This window comes from Oncorhynchus nerka, linkage group LG11, assembly GCF_034236695.1.
Source record: "Oncorhynchus nerka isolate Pitt River linkage group LG11, Oner_Uvic_2.0, whole genome shotgun sequence".
In the NCBI taxonomy this organism is placed as follows: domain Eukaryota; kingdom Metazoa; phylum Chordata; class Actinopteri; order Salmoniformes; family Salmonidae; genus Oncorhynchus; species Oncorhynchus nerka.
In genome coordinates this window covers 66,370,029-66,388,224 of record NC_088406.1, presented here as the reverse complement: position 1 = coordinate 66,388,224, position 18,196 = coordinate 66,370,029, and the positions used below count along the sequence as shown (strand labels likewise).

General features: G+C 42.4%; 2 protein-coding genes across 2 annotated transcripts in view; both read right to left on the bottom strand.

The window, feature by feature from the left end:
* Nucleotides 1-243: 243 nt before the first annotated feature.
* LOC115137432 (gastrula zinc finger protein XlCGF49.1-like) lies at nt 244-4,448 on the bottom strand. Its single transcript, XM_065024801.1, has one exon. The coding sequence runs from the start codon at nt 4,190-4,192 to the stop codon at nt 3,446-3,448; it is 747 nt and encodes a 248-aa protein (XP_064880873.1). The 5' UTR covers nt 4,193-4,448; the 3' UTR covers nt 244-3,445.
* An 8,373-nt stretch (nt 4,449-12,821) lies between these two features.
* LOC135574036 (hypermethylated in cancer 2 protein-like) overlaps nt 12,822-18,196 on the bottom strand; it is a 28,522-nt gene continuing 23,147 nt past the window's right edge. The window contains exons 4-6 of the mRNA XM_065024800.1: nt 16,485-16,646; nt 16,079-16,190; nt 12,822-15,914 (exon numbers count right to left, since the gene is read on the bottom strand). Of these exons, the coding sequence (XP_064880872.1) occupies nt 14,962-15,914; nt 16,079-16,190; nt 16,485-16,646 (1,227 nt within the window). The 3' untranslated portion in view covers nt 12,822-14,961. The remainder of the gene's footprint in view (nt 15,915-16,078; nt 16,191-16,484; nt 16,647-18,196) is intronic.

Here is an 18,196-nt window from a genome sequence, read left to right as displayed (position 1 = left end):
AACAAGTGACAAATAATTTGTAAAAATAGAGAAGAATAACGGCCCAAGGGAACTGCCTTGAGGGACACCGCACTGTACATATCTGATTTTAGAGAAGCTTCCGTTGAGTTCAATTGGATAAGTAACTCTCCAACCATGTGATGGCAGGTGATGTAAAGCCATAACAAGTTTGTTTTTTCAATAACAAATTATTATCAATAACATCAAATGCTGCACTGAAATCTAATACAATATCAACTACCATCTTATTATCCATTTATTTTAGCCAATTCTCAGTAATCTGAGTCACTGCAGTACAAGTTGAGTGCCCTTCCCTAAACGCATGCTGAAAGTCACTAGTTAACTTGTTCTTTAAAGAATATACTGAACAAAAATATAAACGTAACATGTTAAGTGTTGGTCCCATTTTTCATGAGCTGGAAAAAAAGACCCCAGAAATGTTCCATACGCAGAAAAAGCTTATTTCTCTCAAATTTTGTGCTAAAATTGGTTTACATTTCTGTTAGTGCGCATGTCTTTTTTTCCAAGATAATCAATCCACCTGACAGGTGTGGCATATCAAGAAGCTGATTAAACATCATGATCATTACACAGGTGCACCTTGTGCTGGGGATAATAGGCCACTCACACAACACAATGCCACCAATGTCTCAAGTTTTACAGGAAGCGTGCAATTGACATGCTGACTGCAGGAATGTCCACCAGAGCTGTTTCCAGATAATTTAATGTTTGTTTCTCTAAAAACGACGGAGGTGGTTTATGGTAAAGAATTTTGCAGTATGTCCAACTTGCCTCACAACCGCAGACCACGTGTAACCACACGAGCCCAGGACCTCCACATCTGGCTTCTTCACCTGCGGGTTGGTCTGAGACCAGCCACCTGGACAGATGATTAAAACTGTGAGTTTGCACAACTGAAGAATTTCTGCACTAATTGTCAGAAACCATCTCAGGGAAGCTCATCTGCATGCTTGTTGACCTGACTGCAGTTCGGCCTCGTAACTGACTTCAGTGGGCAAATGCTCACCTCCGCGATTGACCACTGGCACCTAAGAGAAGAGTGCTCTTCACGGATTAATCCTGGTTTCAACTGTACCGGGCAGATGGCAGACAGCGTGTATGGCGTCATGTGGGCGAGCGGTTAGCTGATGTCAACATTGTGAACAGAGTCTCCAATTAGGGTGTAATCAGCCAACAATGTCTCTGGATTTTCCCTCAGCAGATTTAGTTTGTGATGTTGTTTATAATGTTCAGAGTTTTTTTTTCTGCTGGTCGATCAAATGGAATATGCCAAGCTCCTGCTACTGTTGCCATTGCTATTTTTAGAATTTGAGTATTGGTGCATGTCAGTGGAGGCTGGTGAGAGGAGCTATATGAGGACAGGCTCATTGTAATGGCTGGAATGGAATGAAAGGATGTTTGATACCGTTCCATGAATGCTATTCCAGCCATTACAATGAGCCTGTCCTGATATTTATTTATTTTATTTTTTATTATTTGACCTTTATTTAACCAGGTAGGCCAGTTGAAGACACGTTCTCATTTACAACTGCGACCTGGCTAAGGTAAAGCAAAGCATTGTGACAAAAACAACAACACAGAGCTACACATGGGATAAACAAACGTACAGTCAATAACACAAAACAATCTATGTACAGTGTGTGCAAATGTAGTGAGATTTTAGCATTCATTTAGCATTAATACTGGAGCGATAGATGTGCAAGTAGGGATAATGGGGTGCAAAATAGCAAAATTAATTAGTAACAATATGGGGATGAGGTAGTTGGGTGTGCTATTTACAGATGGGCTGTGTAAAGGTACAGTGATCAGTAAGCTGCTCTGACAGCTGATGCTTACAGTTGGGAGTTGGAGATATAAGTTTCCAGCTTCAATGATTTTTGCAATTCGTTCCAGTCATTGACAGCAGAGAACTTGAAAGAAAGGGTGCCAAAGAGGTGTTGGCTTTGGGGATGAGCAGTGAAATTTACCTGCTGGAGCGCGTGCTACGGGTGGGTGTTGCTATGGTGATCAGTGAGCTGATATAAGGCAGGGCTTCAACAGGGCTTTGGCAACGAATATGTAGCGAGGTTCAGCCAACAAGAGCATACAGGTCACAGTGGTGGGTAGTATATGGGGCTATGATGACAAAACGGATGGCACTGTGATAGACTACCTCCAATTTGCTGAGTAGAGTGTTGGAGGCTGCAGAGAAGGTATGTTGGGATTCGAAATGGTTGTCTTACGAAGACTTTAGAAGGCATTTCAGTATGAATATAGGTCTATAACAGTTTTGGCCTAGAGTGTCTCAACCCTTTGAAGAGGGTGATGACCGCGGCAGCTTTCCAATCTTTAGGGATCTCAGACGATATGAAAGAGGTTAGACAGGCTAGTAATAGGGGTTGCAACAATTTTGGCAGATAATTTTAGAAAGAGAGGGTCCAGATTGTCTAGCCCAGCTGATTTGCAGGGATCCAGATTTTGCAGGTCTTTCAGAACATCAGCTGTCTGGATTTGGGCGAAGGAGAAGCGGGGGGGACTTGGGCAAGTTTCTGCGGGGGTGCAGCGTAGTTGGCCGGGGTAGGGGTAGCCAGGTGGAAAGCATGGCCAGCCGTAGAGAAATGCTTATTGAAATGATCGATTATCGTAGATTTATCGGTGGTGACAGTGTTTGCGAGCCTCAGTGCAGTGGGCCGCTGGGAGGAGGTGCTTTTAATCTCCATGGACTTTACAGTGTCCCAAAACTTTTAGGAATTAGTGCTACAGGATGCACATTTCTGTTTGAAAAAGCTAGCCTTAGCTTACCTTAGGATGTTTTTGTGCTGGTCAAGGGCAGTCAAGTATGGGGTGAACCAAGGGCTATATCTGTTCTTAGTTCTACATTTTTTGAATGGGGCATGCTCATTTAAGATCGTGAGGAAAGCACTTTAAAGAGCAATCCTTCCAGGATACCCGGGCCAGATCGATTAGAAAGGCCTGCTCACTGAAGTGTTTTAGGGATATCTATGATATCCTACCTCTCCTTTGTGTGTGTTTTTGTTTGTTTGTTGACTTTCCAATGCCTTGTACCGTCTTTCCTTTAGAAATCCTCCAGAAATCCTCCAAATCAATTACTTTTTTCTGTTGGTTTTATCCTCTATTTCTCCTCATCGTTCTTCTCGTTGTCCTGATGCACTAGTCCCTCAATCCTGCCCTTATTGCTTCTTGCCAGATGATCAAGATGACTTAGTAGACTAGCTAGCCTTTAGAGCCAGGTTGATCAATCTCTCTCAAAATCTCAAAATCAAACAATGTTCTCAAAGGAAAAACATCTACTAATATCTCCAGATGTGGAGAACACAGCACTACATTTAAACAAAATACAAAATAATTGAACAAAAATAATACAATTGTATGAATAGCTCTCCCTAACTGCTGCTGCTCAGTTACATGGTGATGTCACTATACTCTATACATGGGCCGTGTGCATTTTCTGCTGGTGTATCATGAGGCAGCTCCTCTCTGAGAACCTCTTCCCGCACTGCGTACAGGCAAACGGACTCTCTCCTGTGTGGACCTTCAGGTGCATCTTCAGCCGGTGCTGGTGGGAGAACCTCTTCTCACACTGGGGGCAGCTGTATGGTTTCTCCCCTGTGTGTACCCTTTGGTGCCTCTTCAGGTTGAATGAGTGGGAAAAACTGGCCCGGCACAGGTGGCAGCCAAATGGTTTCTCCCCGGTGTGCATCCTCTGGTGCCTCTTCAGACTGGATGAGTGTGAAAAACTGGCCTGGCAAAGGTGGCAGCTGAATGGTTTCTCACCCGTGTGCATCCTCTGGTGGATCTCCACCTGTTTGGGGAAACTGAAGGCTTTCCCACAGAATAAACATGGGAAGCGCTTCTCTTCGCCACTGGATCTACTGATAGCGTTACTACTACTACTGTCATTTGTCACCGGGCTTGTGTATCCATTTAGTGTTGAGGCACTGGCATTGTCTGAGGTCTGATTTAACATTAGGGGAATGTGAGGATGAAGGCCAGGGAGTGTCTGTGTTGTTGCAGGGTCCATGTTCCAGTTGATAGATCCTATAGAAGGCAGGCTGAAGGCAGCACCTGTTAGGGGGTTAATCTGAGACGCCATCAGTCTCTCTGAATCACAACTATAGGAGCAGGACGGAGCTTCGCTAGCAGAGTCTGTGTCTGTTCTCTCCTGCCGCATACGGACACCTCCCCGTCCCCGCAGACCAAATCTAAACCTCGTCCTGGTCTCAGCCAGTCTGTTGTCATGGAGACTAAGTTTGGATGTTGTTTTGTTTTTGACTGTCTGTTTCTGGTTGTGGTTAACAGTGTTGTTCCCCAGCCCAGAGATGAGGACGCTGTCCCATCCACTGACCTCCGCTTGGCCATTGGCTGCACCCTTCTGGGTCTGGGAATCCAAGATGGCCGCCCAGTCTCCTCTGTTATCCTCCAGCCAACCACCTGCAGGAAGAGGTTAGAAAGTAGACATTCGTTTTTTTTAAGTGAATCACCTGGTCAAGTTAATTTATTATGTGTGCCTTTGTATTTAAACATAAGTTGTACTGATTTAATTTTATGAATGAAGAAAAAACCATTGCCGGTTGTATCACTATTCCCATTGAAGATCTATTACTGTATGTAGGCTACATGCATTGCCTTACGTCAGATAGTGAGATGATTTCAGCTGCGCTGATGAGGGATGAGCGTTGCGTAGAAGTGATGCCACCTCTCGGAAGACAATGGGCTATATGTATTTGTCCTTTACCTTGCTCCCCCATCTTTAGTCCACTCAGCAGATTAATGCTCTCTGGTCCGTCTTCTATTGTCTCCTCTTTGACCAGCAGCAGATCAGGCTTCCCATCCTCCATGTCTACTGACTGTAAGAGATACAGAGTGAGAGGATGTTGGATCAAGAAATCTGATATGAGCACCCTGCTATGGAGCATCTTCTGATTGGACAATGAGGGATTGATATGAGTATTGTGTAAACATGTTAGTTGATTTGATTACTTGACACTCTTTAATGGTTAGATCATTCAAAGGCATGGTCCCCACACTTGGTAACCCCTTACATTTGTTGAAATTGGCCTATATGGTTAGGCCCAAATTTAAACGTTTCTAACAGAATAACTATACAAAGCATATGTGCATTACCATGGTAGCAATTGAAAGAGAACACTTTGGAGATTATATGGAAATTATAAAACCAAACGTAAGGACATAACAGTTCACCTGACACAAGATTGAATCCAAACATGACACGGTTGATTTTATGTTCATTTTACATTTACTCTACTTTTCACAGCATTTGTCAATAAGAAATCTGAAAATACTCTGGATACATTCAGTAACATAATAAGAATATTCATTGAAACGTTGGAGTAGGTGCATGATAAGAAAAAACTATTAAACTAGGGTTTTAGTGAGAGATCTAACTGGTGTCTCCAAGTGGACACACACCTCTCCAAACTGTGCACAGTTCGTCATTTCAATGCCATTTTATTACTCAAGGAAAAAGCCTTCAACTACACTACATGGTCAAAAGGATGTGAACAACCTTTGAAATTCGTGGACTCGGCTATTTCAGCCACACCCATTGCTGACAGGTGTATAAAATCGAGCACACAGACATGCAATCTCCATAGACAAACATTGGCAGTAGAATGGCCTTACTGAAGAGCTCAGTGACTTTCAACGTGGCACCATCATGGAATGCCACCTTTACAACAAGCAAGTTTGTAAAATTTCTGCCCTGCTAGATCCCCCGGTCAACTGTAAGTGCGGTTTGTTTTATTTATTTATAAAACTAAGTTCAGGGGGTAGATCAGCTTTATTATTGCAGATAGATTCTAGCTTCCATCAATGTAATTGTCTGCATAATTTCCAATTCGCCCATATATATTTGTTTAAATATATATACACTAATGGTCAAAAGTTTTAGAACACCTGCTCATTCAAGGGTTTTTCTTTATTTTTACTATTTTCTACTTGTAGAATAGTAGTGAAGACATCAAAAGTATGAAATAACACACATGGACTCATGTACTTACCACAAAAGTGTTTTAAACAAATCAAAATAAATGTTAAATGTGAGATTTTTCAAATAGCCACCCATTGCCTTGATGACAGCTTTGCACACTCTTGGCATTCTCTCAACCAGCTTCATGAGGTAGCCACCTGGAAGCATTTCAATTAACAGGTGTGCCTTGTTACAACTTAATTTGAGGAAATGATTTATTTCTTAATGTGTATAAGCCAATCAGTTCTGTTGTGACAAGGTAGGGGTGTTATACAGATATTAGACCTATTTGGTAAAAGACCAAGTTCAAATTATGGCAAGAACAGCTCAAACAAGCAAAGAGAAACGACAGTCCATCATTACTTTAGGAAATAACGGTCAGTCAATATGGACAATTTCAAGAACTTTGAAAGTTTCTTCAAGTGCAGTCGCAAAAACCATCAAGCGCTATGATGAAACTGTCTCTCACGAGGACCTCTACAGGAAAGGAAGACCCAGAGTTACCTCTGCTGCAGAAGATAAGTTCATTAGAGTTACCAGCCTCAGAAATTGCAGCCAAATAAATGCTTCACAGAGTTCAAGTAACAGACACATCAACTGTTCAGAGAGACTGAGAATCAGGCCTTCATAGTCAAATTGCTGCAAAGAAACCACTACTAAAGGACACCAAGAAGAAAAAGAGACTTGCTTGGGCCAAGAAACAAGAGCAATGGACATTAGACCGGTGGAAATCTGTCCTTTGGTCTGATGAGTCAAAATTTGGGATTTTTGGTTCCAACCGCAGTGCCTTTGTGAGATGCAGAGTAGGTGAACGGATGATCTCCGCATATGTGGTTCCCACTGTGAAGAATGGAGGAGGTGTGATGGTGCTTTGCTGGTGACATCGTCTGATTTATTTAGATTTCAAGGCACACTTAACCAGCATGGCTAACAGCATTCTCCAGAGATATGCCATCACATCTGGTTTGCGCTTAGTGGGACTATCATTTGTTTTTCAACAGGACAATGACCCAACACACCTCCAAGCTGTGTAATGGCTATTTGACCAAGAAGGAGAGTTATGGAGTGCTGCATCAGATGACCTGGCCTCCACAATCACTAGACCTCAACCGAATTGAGATGGTTAGGGATGAGTTGGACCACAGAGTGAAGGAAAAGCAGCCAACTAGTGCTCAGCATATGTGGGAACTCCTCCAAGACTGTTGAAAAAGCATTCCAGGTGAAGCTGGTTGAGAGAATGCCAAGAGTGTGCAAAGCTGTCATCAAGGCAAAGGGTGGCTACTTTGAAGAATATAAAATATTTTTGGGTTACTACATTATTCCATATGTGTTAATTCATAGTTTGTCTTTACTCTTATTAGAATATAGTAAAAATAAAGAAAAACCCTTGAATTAGTAGGTGTATCCAAACTTTTGACTGGTGCTGTAAATACAGTTGAAGTCCGAAGTTTACATACACCTTAGCCAAATACATTTAAACTCAGTTTTTCACAATACCTGACATTTTATCCTAGTAAAAATTCCCTGGATCACCACTTTAATTTAAGAATGTGAAATGTCAGAATAATAGTAGAGAGAATTGTTCAGCTTTTAATTCTTTCATCACATTCCCAGTGGGTTAGAAGTTTACATACACTCGATTAGTATTTGGTAGCATTGCCTTTAAATTGGGTCAAATGTTTCAGGCAGCCATCCACAAGCTTCCCACAGTAAGTTGGGTGAATTTTGGCCCATTCCTCCTGACAGAGCTGGTGTAACTGAGTCAGGTTTGTAGGCCTCCTTGCTCGCACACGCTTTATCAGTTCTGCACACAAATTTTCTATAGGATTGAGGTCAGGGCTTTGATGGCCACTCCAATACCTTGACTTTGTTGACCTTAAGCCATTTTGCTGCAACTTTGGAAGTATTGTTGAGGTCATTGTTCATTTGGAAGACCCATTTACGACCAAGCTTTAACTTCCTGACTGAGGTCTTAAGATGTTGCTTCAATATATCCACATAATTTTCCTACCTCATGATGCCATCTATTTTGTATAAGTGCACCAGTCCCTCCTGCAGCAAAGCACCCCACAACATGATGCTGCCACCTCGTGCTTCACGGTTGGGATGGTGTTCTTCGGCTTGCAAGCCTCCCCTTTTTCCTGATGGTCATTATGGCCAAACAGTTATATTTTTGTTTAATCAAAACAGAGGACATTTCTCCATAAAGCACGATCTTTGTCCCCATGTGCAGTTGCAAACCGTAGTCTGGCTTTTTTATGGCGGTTTTGGAAAAGTGGCTTCTTCCTTGCTGAGCGCCCTTTCAGGTTATGTCGATATAGGACTCATTTTACTGTGGATATAGATACTTTGTACCTGTTTCCTCCAGCATCTTCACAAGGTCCTTTACTGTTGTTCTGGGAATGATTTGCACTTTTCGCACCATAGTACGTTCATCTCTAGGAGACAGAACGCGTCTCCTTTCTGAGTGGTATGACAGCTGCGTGGTTTGTAAACAATTGTTGGAAAAATTACTTGTGTCATGCACAAAGTAGATGTCCTAACCGACTTGCCAAAACTATAATTTTTTTCACATTTTGCTACATTACAGCCTTATTCTAAAATGTATGAAATTATTTGTTTTGCCTAATCAATCTACACACAATACTCCAAAGTGACAAAGCGAAAACAGGTTGACATTTTGCTATGAGACTTGAAATTGAGCTCAGGTGCATCCTATTTCCAATTATCATCCTTGAGATGTTTCTACAACTTGATTGGAGTGCACTTGTGGTAAATTAAATTGATTGGACATGATTTGGAAAGGCACACACCTGTCTATTTAAAAGGTCCCACAGTTGACAGTGTATTTCAGAGCAAAAACCAAATCATGAGGTCGAAGAAATTGTCCGTAGAGCTCAGAGACAGGATTGTGTCAAGGCCAGACCTGGGCGAAGGGTACCAAAAAATATCTACAGCATTGAAGGTCCCCAAAAACACAGTGGCCTCCATCATAATTTTTTACCCTTTTTTCTCCCCAGTTTTTGTGGTATCCAATTGATAGTTACGGTCTTGTCTCATCGCTGAAACTCCCGTAAGGACTTGGGAGAGGCAAAGGCCGAGAGCCGTGCATCCTCCGAAACACAACCCAGCCAAGCCGCACTGCTTCTTGACACAATGCCCACTTAACCCAGAAGCCAGCCTTGCCAACGTGTCGGAGGAAACGCTGTACACCTGGCGACTGTGTCAGTGTGCCCGGCACGCCACAGGAGTCGCTAATGTGCGATGGAACAAGGACATCCCGGACGGCCAAACCCTCCCCTAACCCGGACGACCCTGGGCCAATTGTGCGCTGCTCCATGGGTCTCCCGGTCGCGGCTGGCTGCAAGAGAGCCTGGACACAAACCCAGAATGGCACAGCTAGCACTCCGATGCAGCGCCTTAGACCACTGCGCCACTCAGGAGGCCCGGCCTCCATCATTCTTAAATGGAAGAAGTTTGGAACCACCAAGAATCGTCCTAAAGCTAGCTGTCCAGCCAAACTGAGCAATCAGGGAGAAGGGCCTTGGTCAGGGAGGTGACCAAGAACCCAACGGTCACTCTGACAGAGCTCCAGAGAACCTCTGTGGAGATGGGAGAACCTTCCAGAAGAACAACCATCTCTGCAGCACTCCACCAATCAGACCTTTATGGTAGAGTGGCCAGACTGAATCCACTCCCCAGTAAAAGGCACATGACAGCCCGCTTAGAGTTTGGAAACCTGGCACCATCCCTACAGTGAAGCATGGTGGTAGCAGCATCATGCTGTGGGGATGTTTTTCAGTGGTGGGGACTGGGAGACTAACCAGGATCGAGGGAAAGATGAACGGAGCAGAGTACAGAGAGATCCTTGTTGAAAACCTGCTCCAGAGCGCACTGGACCTCAGACTGTGGTGAAGGTTCACCTTCCAACAGGACAACAAATCAAATGTTATTTGTCACAAATGCGCCGAATACCACAGGTGTAGACCTTACAGTGAAATGCTTACTGACAAGCCCTTAGCCCTTAACCAACAATGCTGTAAGAAGTTAAGAAAATAAAAAAGTAAAGTAAAACAATTAGATAAGTAAAACATTTAAAATAAAAGTAACACATAATTAAACAGCAGCAGTAAAATAACAATAGCGAGTTTGTATTTTGATTTATTTTGATTTCACCAGGTAGGCAAGTTGAGAACAAGTTCTTATTTACAATTGCGACCTGGTCAAGAAAAAGCAAAGCAGTTCGACACATAGAACAACACAGAGTTACACATGGAGTAAAACAAACATACAGTCAATAATACAGTAGAAAAATAAGTCTATACAATGTGAGCAAATGAGGTGAGATAAGGGAGGTAAAGGCAAAAAAAAGGCCATGGTGGCGAGGTAAATACAAATATAAATTAAGTAAAACACTGGAATGGTAGATTTGCAGTGGAAGAATGTGCAAAGTAGAAATAGATATGATGGGGTGCAAAGGAGCAAAATGAATAAATAAATAAATAAATACAGTAGGGGAATTGGTAGTTGTTTAGACTAAATTATAGATGGGCTATGTACAGGTGCAGTAATCTGTGAGCTGCTCTGACAGATGGTGCTTAAAGCTAGTGAGGGAGATAAGTGTTTCCAGTTTCAGAGATTTTTGTAGTTCGTTCCAGTCATTGGCAGCAGAGAACTGGAAGGAGAGGCGGCCAAAGGAAGAATTCGCTTTGGGGGTGACCAGAGAGATATACCTGCTGGAGCGCGTGCTACAGGTGGGTGCTGCTATGGTGACCAGCGAGCTGAGATAAGGGGGGACTTTACCTAGCAGGGTCTTGTAGATGACCTGGAGCCAGTGGGTTTGACGACGAGTATGAAGCGAGGGCAGGTCGCCGTGGTGGGTAGTATATGGGGCTTTGGTGACAAAACGGATGGCACTGTGACAGACTGCATCCAATTTATTGAGTAGGGTATTGGAGGCTATTTTGTAAATGACATCGCCGAAGTCGAGGATCGGTAGGATGGTCAGTTTTACGAGGGTATGTTTGGCAGCATGAGTGAAGGATGCTTTGTTGTGAAATAGGAAGCCAATTCTAGATGTAACTTTGGATTGGAGATGTTTGATAGTTGAGCAACCCTAAGCACACAGCCAAGACAACGCAGGAGTGGCTTCTGGTCAAGTCTCTGAATTACCTTGAGTGGCCCAGCCAGAGCCTGGACTTGAACCCGATCGAACATCTCTGGAGAGACCTGAAAATAGCTGTGCAGCAACGCAGAGAAGAATGGGATTAACTCCCCAAATACAGGTGTGCCAAGCTTATAGCGTCATACCCAAGAAGACTTGAGGCTGTAATCGTGGTGCTTCAACAAAGTACTGAGTAAAGAGTCTGAATACTTATGTAAATGTGATATTTCAGTTTTGTACTTGTAATACATTTACAAAAATATCTAAAAACCTGTTTTTGCTTCGACATTATGGGGTATTATGTGTAGATTGATGAGGGAAAAAATAAATGTAATCATTTTTAGAATAAGGCTGTAACGTAAGAAAATGTGGAAAAAGTCAAGGGGTCTGAATACTTTCCGAATACCACCACCATGCACACAAATACATACACACACATATACACACACACACATACAGTCGAAGTTGGAAGTTTACATAAAATTAGGTTGGAGTCATTAAAACTTTCTGTGTAACAAACTATAGTTTTGGCAAGTCAGTTAGGACAACTACTTTGTGCATGACACAAGTCATTTTTCCAACAATTGTTTACAGACAGATTATTTCACTGTATCACAATTCCAGTGGGTCAGAAGTTTACATACACTAAGTTGACTGTGCCTTTAAACATCTTGGAAAATTCCAGAAAATTATGTCATGGCTTTAGAAGCTTCTCATAGGATAATTGACATCATTTGAGTAAATTGGAGGTGTACCTGTGGATGATGTATTTCAAGGCCTACCTTCAAACTCCGTGCCAAAATTCCCCCAACTTATTGTGGGAAGCTCGTGGAAGGCTACCCAAAACATTTGACCCAAGTTAAACAATTTAAAGGCAATGCTACCAAATGCTAATCGAGTGTATGTAAACTTCTGAGCCACTGGGAATGTGATGAAAGAAATAAAAGCGGAAATAAATCATTCTCTCTACTATTATTCTGACATTTCACATTCTTAAAATAAAGTGGTGATCCTAGCTGACCTAAAACAGGGATTTTTTACTAGGATTAAATGTCAGGAATTGTGAAAAACTGATCTTAAATGTAGTTGGCTAAGGTGTATGTAAACTTCGGACTTCAACTGCACATATAAAATACATATACACATCTTTGAAAATGTGTTTTTCTTTATTAATTTCCACTAACCCGACCACCCCTCCCCTAATTGGCGTAAACTATTGAATAACAACATTTTGGCTTCTACTTCCAGTTTATACATACAAAAACTGCAAGAGATACTGTTGCATGTAGGTCTAGATCATTTATGGATTGTTCATTTAGAATTTCTTTTAACCACTCCAAAGTCTCCAAAGCAATTGCATGTGGTGCAGGAACCACTGAAATGCTGCTTTTTTCTATTATCAAGACACCTGCTGGTAACTTTTAGCTGGTTAGGACACCTCATGATGTCTCCTAAATACTCTGTCAACTAGGTATGTCTCTTATCACTAAAGAGGCTTCACACATAGCTTTTATTTTTACCCATCAGAGTAGGAGTAAAAATGTATCTATCTACTCTATCTACTTATGACAAATGTTCTACTCTTAGAGGCTTTGTGGATACAGGCCCTGATGTATACGAAATTGTCTCAATGAAAGTCTTCGAATGAAAAGTCACATTTTTGTGTTTATTAAACATAAACTATTTTTAAATACACCATAAGAAAACCACACATACACATCTCAACAAAAAAATCGTCATGAACTTGATAAAGTGCATTCCTTTCTCATTAACCCTTTACACTTGTGGACATAGGCCTATATGGAAAAGGTCATATTGAAATGTTTCCTATAGAATAAATATAAAAAGTATATGCATTACCATGGTAACAGTTCAAAGGGGACACTTTATGTATTTATTTATTTAATTGGGCCTTTATTTAACTCAGAAAGTCAATTAAGAACAAAATCTTATTTACAATGATGGCCTAGGAACAGTTGGTTAACTGCCTTGCTCAGGGTCTGAATGACAGATTTTTAACTTGTCAGCTCGGGGATTCGAATTAGCAACCTTTTGGTTAATGGCCCAACGCTCTAACCACTAGGATACCTGGCGCCCCACCTGTCTGATCACTTCTCCATAATCTCCAAAGGTGAGGACACAACAGTTCATCTGATAAGACTGAATCCAAACAGAACACTTGATTTTATGTGCATTTCACTTTTACTGGATTTTGCCGCATTTGTTGATAACGAAATCTCAAAGTACTCTGGATGTATTCAGTAACATGAAAATAATTTTATTGGAAAATTACAAGGGTTTGAGTGAGAGGCCTAACTGGTGTCTCCAAGTGGCCACACACCTCTCCAAACTGTGCAGTTCCCACATAATTTCAATGCACTTTTATGATTCAAGGAAAGAGCCTTCAAATATAAGCTGCTTTTTGAGCTCTCCTAGCTTCGAAGTTGAGGAACTGAAGCAAGCACACTTTTTATTTTACACAGCCCTGTATTCCCACCATAACACAATTACCATTGTTGTTTAAGCAATGCAAAATGTTCCATTATAAATCTCAATCTGGGTCAGGTGGGCATCATTTTAAAGCTTGTTCTATTTCCAACATGACTCACTAAGTTAGAAAATATGATCTTAGTGTATTCTTCTTTTTTTGGGTAGGCACAAAACTACCTCCATACTTCCATTCATTGTTTTAAATCGGCACCGATTACCTGTGATACTTGTGGGGTCGTAGAGCAAAACGGAGAACATTGTGTTTGAGAGAGACCCATCTTTCCATAGTAATATTAGTTTTGTACGCCAAACCGTTCGGACGCTACAGACGTTTTTGTGAGACGTCCGATTTTCGGGCCGTAACTGACTCCTTTTTTATATGTATAAAAAAAAATGTGCCCCCCTTTTTCTCCCCAATTATGGTATCCAATTGTTAGTAGTTACTATCTTGTCTCATCGCTACAACTCCCGTACGGGCTCGGGAGAGACGAAGGTCGAAAGCCATGCGTCCTCCGAAACACAACCCAACCAAGCCGCACTGCTACTTAACACAGCGCGCATCCAACCCAGAAGCCAGCCGCACCAATGTGTCGGAGGAAACACTGTGCACCTGGCGACCTGGTTAGCGTGCACTGCGCCCGGCCCGCCACAGGAGTCGCTGGTGCGAGATGAGACAAGGATATCCCTACCTGCCAAACTCTCCCTAACCCGGACAACGCTAGGCCAATTGTACGTCGCCCCATGGACCTCCCGGTCGCGGCCGACTGCGACAGAGCCTGGGCTCGAACCCAGAGTCTCTGGTGGCACAGCTAGCACTTCGATGCAGTACCTTAGACCACTGCGCCACCCGGGAGGCTATGACTCCATTCTAATGCGATCGGTTTGTCTAAAGTGCGTGGTCAAAGCCTAACACTGTAAGATCGTATTTTAGAATTTAGCAAGTCATGTTGGAAATATAATATGCTTTCAAATGATGCCCACCTGACCCAGATTGAGATTTATAATGGAACGTTTTTGAATTGCTTAAATGCCTTATATGTCACATTGTCTCGATGCAATATTCTACCCAGAAAAATTCAAAACTGAAATCTGTTACTTTCGTTATTCCAAATGCATCTGTGGATCTTTTCTGCTGACTACAATTCAAATGAATTGTCTTTAATGTAGGATTTAATCTAAAAGTCAGACGCTATCGAGTGGAATTATTACTTTTATAAAGAGTGGAATGGTTTTTCAGCTGGTGTATCCTAAGGTAGCTCCTCTCTGAGAACCTCTTCCTGCAGTGCGTAGGAGGCCTCTACCCCGTGTGGAACTTCAGGTGCATCTTCAGCTGATTCTGGCGGGAGAACTTCTTTTCACACTGGGGGCAGCTGAAGGGTTTCTCACCTGTGTGGACCCTCTGGTGCCTCTTCATGTGACCAGCCTGGGTGAAGCACATGTGACACTGGGTACAGCTGAAGGGTTTCACCCCTGTGTGGACCCTCTGGTGCCTATTCAGGTTGGAGGAGTGTGAGAAACTAGCCTGGCAAAGGTGGCAGCTGAATGGTTTCTCCCCTGTGTGCATCCTCTGGTGGATCTCCACCTGTTTAGGGAAACTGAAGGCTTTCCCACAGAACGAACATGGGAAGCGCTTCTCTTTGTCACCGGATCTGCTGACAGCATTACTACCACTACTGTCATTTGTCAATGGGCTTGTGTAGCCATTTAGTGTTGAGGCACTGGCATTGTCTGAGGTCTGGTTTAACATAAGGAGAGTGTGAGGAGGATGAAGGCCAGGAAGTGTCTGTGTTGTCGCAGGGTCCATGTTCCAGTTGATAGATCCTATAGAAGGCAGGCTGAAGGCAGTACCTGTTGGGGGGTTAACCTGAGGTGCCATCAGTGTCTCTGAATCACAACTATAGGAGCAGGACGGAACATCGCTAGCAGAGTCTGTGTCTGTTCTCTCCTGCCGCATATGGACACCTCCCTGTCCCTGCAGACCAAATCTAAACCTCGTCCTGGTCTCAGCCTGTCTGTTGTCATGGAGACTAAGTTTGGTTGTTGTTTTGAGTTCGACCGTCTGTTTCTGGTTGTGGTTAACAGTGTTGTTCCCCAGCCCAGAGTTGAGGACGCTGTCCCATCCACTGACCTCCACTATGTCGCCTCTGGTCCTGGCCTGCTCAGTGATGTCGTCCCCTGGGCCCTTGGCTGCACTAGTCTGGGAATCCAAGATGGCCGCCCAATCTCCTTTTTTAGCCCCCAGCCAACCACCTGCAGGAAGAGGTTACAAAATAGACTTTACAAAAATGGCAGAGAAAACTCTACATATGGAGTTTTGTCTGACATTGTAATGTCTTTAAAACAATAGCCAGGTGCAACACTATTCCCATTGAAGATCTATTACTGTATGTAGGCTATATGTATTTCTCTCTTACCTTGCTCCCCCATCTTTAGTCCACTCAGCAGATCAATGCTCTCTGGTTCATCCTCTATTGTCTCCTCTTTGACCAGCAGAAGATCAGGCTTCCCATCCTCCATGTCTACTGACTGTTAGAGATACAGAGTGAGAGGATGTGGGATTTAAAAAATGCAAATGTGTTAGTTAATTTGATTACTTGACACTCTTTAATGGTTTGATAATTGAAAGACATGGTCCCACACTTAAGACAGAATTTATCAAGACCAGGGGCCATATCCATAAAGATTCTCAGAGTAGAAGTGCTGATCAAGGATCAGCTCCCCACCAACTCATTCATTATGATCTGTGATCAGCCGTGAGACACTTTGTGGATACAGGCCCTGACCTAATACCATTCAGACAGTAGTTCACAGTGGGCTAACCTCAGTGAGACTGTGTGTGGTCCTGTGCTGTTCAGCTAGTTCCTCTGTGGGTTCAGGAGGAGGTGTAGTCTGGTTGTCCTCCATGACCATGGTCCCCTCAGGGTTCCCCAGACCCTCCTCACACCCCTCCTCCTTCACCAGCAGCATCTCTGGACCCTCCTCCTGGAAGAGACCGGTAATACAGATTACACAGACATACACTCCCTCAGGTACGTACACACAGATAATAAACAGACTTTCAACATGGAGTGTTTACCCATCTCCACTACGTTTGAGTCCTATACTGTAGTTACAGAATGACTTCATTGTTGTTAAACCCGTCATGGTGGATAAAAACAAGTCAGTTGTGGGTAAAAACAAGTCAGTTATGACAAGTCAAAAGTCATCATCAGACAAACCTGACTAAACTATGAGGTGTACAGTAGGTGTTAGTTATGTGGGTATGTGTAGGTATATTTAGTAAGTGTATAATGGTTATAAAGCGCTGATGTGTGTATGTAGAATAGGGTGAGATCAGATGTGATTGTGTACAAAAGAGAGTCTCAATGAAAGCCTCAATGAAAAGTCCCATTTTGTGTTTATTAAACATAAACAAGTTTTAAATACACCATATGAAAACCACACATACACGTCTCAACAAATAATCTGCATGAACTTGATAATGTGTATTCAGTTGAATGGAAGTAATGAACTAGGTATGTGTGAATATCATGTATCCTACAACAGTGTTTCCCAACTCCAGTCCTCATGTCCCCCAACAGAACACATTTTTATTGTAGCACTGGACAAGCACACCTTTAATGTTTTTATTTAACCTTTATTTAACTAGGCAAGTCAGTTAAGAACAAATTCTTATTTTCAATGACGACCTAGGACCAGTGGGTTAACCTGCCTTGTTTAGGAGCAAAACAACAGTTTTTTCAGCTCGGGGATTCGTTCTTGCAACCTTTCGGTTACTTGTCCAACGCTCTAACCACTAGGCTACCTGATTCAACTTGTCAACTCATCATCAAGCCCTCTGAGTTGAATGAGGTGTGTTTGTCCGGGGCTACAACTCCAGACTTGAGGACTGGAGTTGGTAAAAACTTGCTTACACAGTACAAACACTATGTAACAAACTGTTTAGGCTGACACTATATATGCCTTATGCAGTGCCTTCAGAAAGGATTTATACCCCTTGACTTATTCCACATTTTGTTGTGTTACAGCCTGAATTCAAAAAATATTTTATTCCTCGCCCGTCTACACACAATACCCCATAATGACAAAGTGAAAATATGTTTTCAGAAAGTTTTGCAAATGCATTGAAAATGAAATACAGAAATATGAAGTTTACATAAGTTTTCACACTCCTGAGTCAATATATCATAGAATCACACTCGGCAGCGAGTCTTTCTGGGTAAATCTTGAATAGCTTTGCACACCTGGATTGTACAATATTTGCACATCATTCAAGCTCTGTCAAGTTGATCATTGTTAGAAAGCCATTTTCAAGTCTTGTCATAGAATTTTCAAGCCGATTTAAGTCAAAACTGTAACTATAGGCCACTCAGGAACATTCAATGTCGTCTTGGTAAGCAACCAGTGTATATTTGGCCTTGTGTTTGAGGTTATTGTCCTGCTGAAAGATGAATTTGTCTCCCAGTGTCTGTTGGAAAGCAGATGGACACAGGTTTTCATCTAGAATTTTGCCTGTGCTTAGCTCTATTATT

Coding starts and splice junctions, on each gene's coding strand:
- LOC115137432 (XM_065024801.1), bottom strand. CDS start 4,192: ATGCGGCAGGAGAGAACAGACACAGACTCTGCTAGCGAAGCTCCGTCC.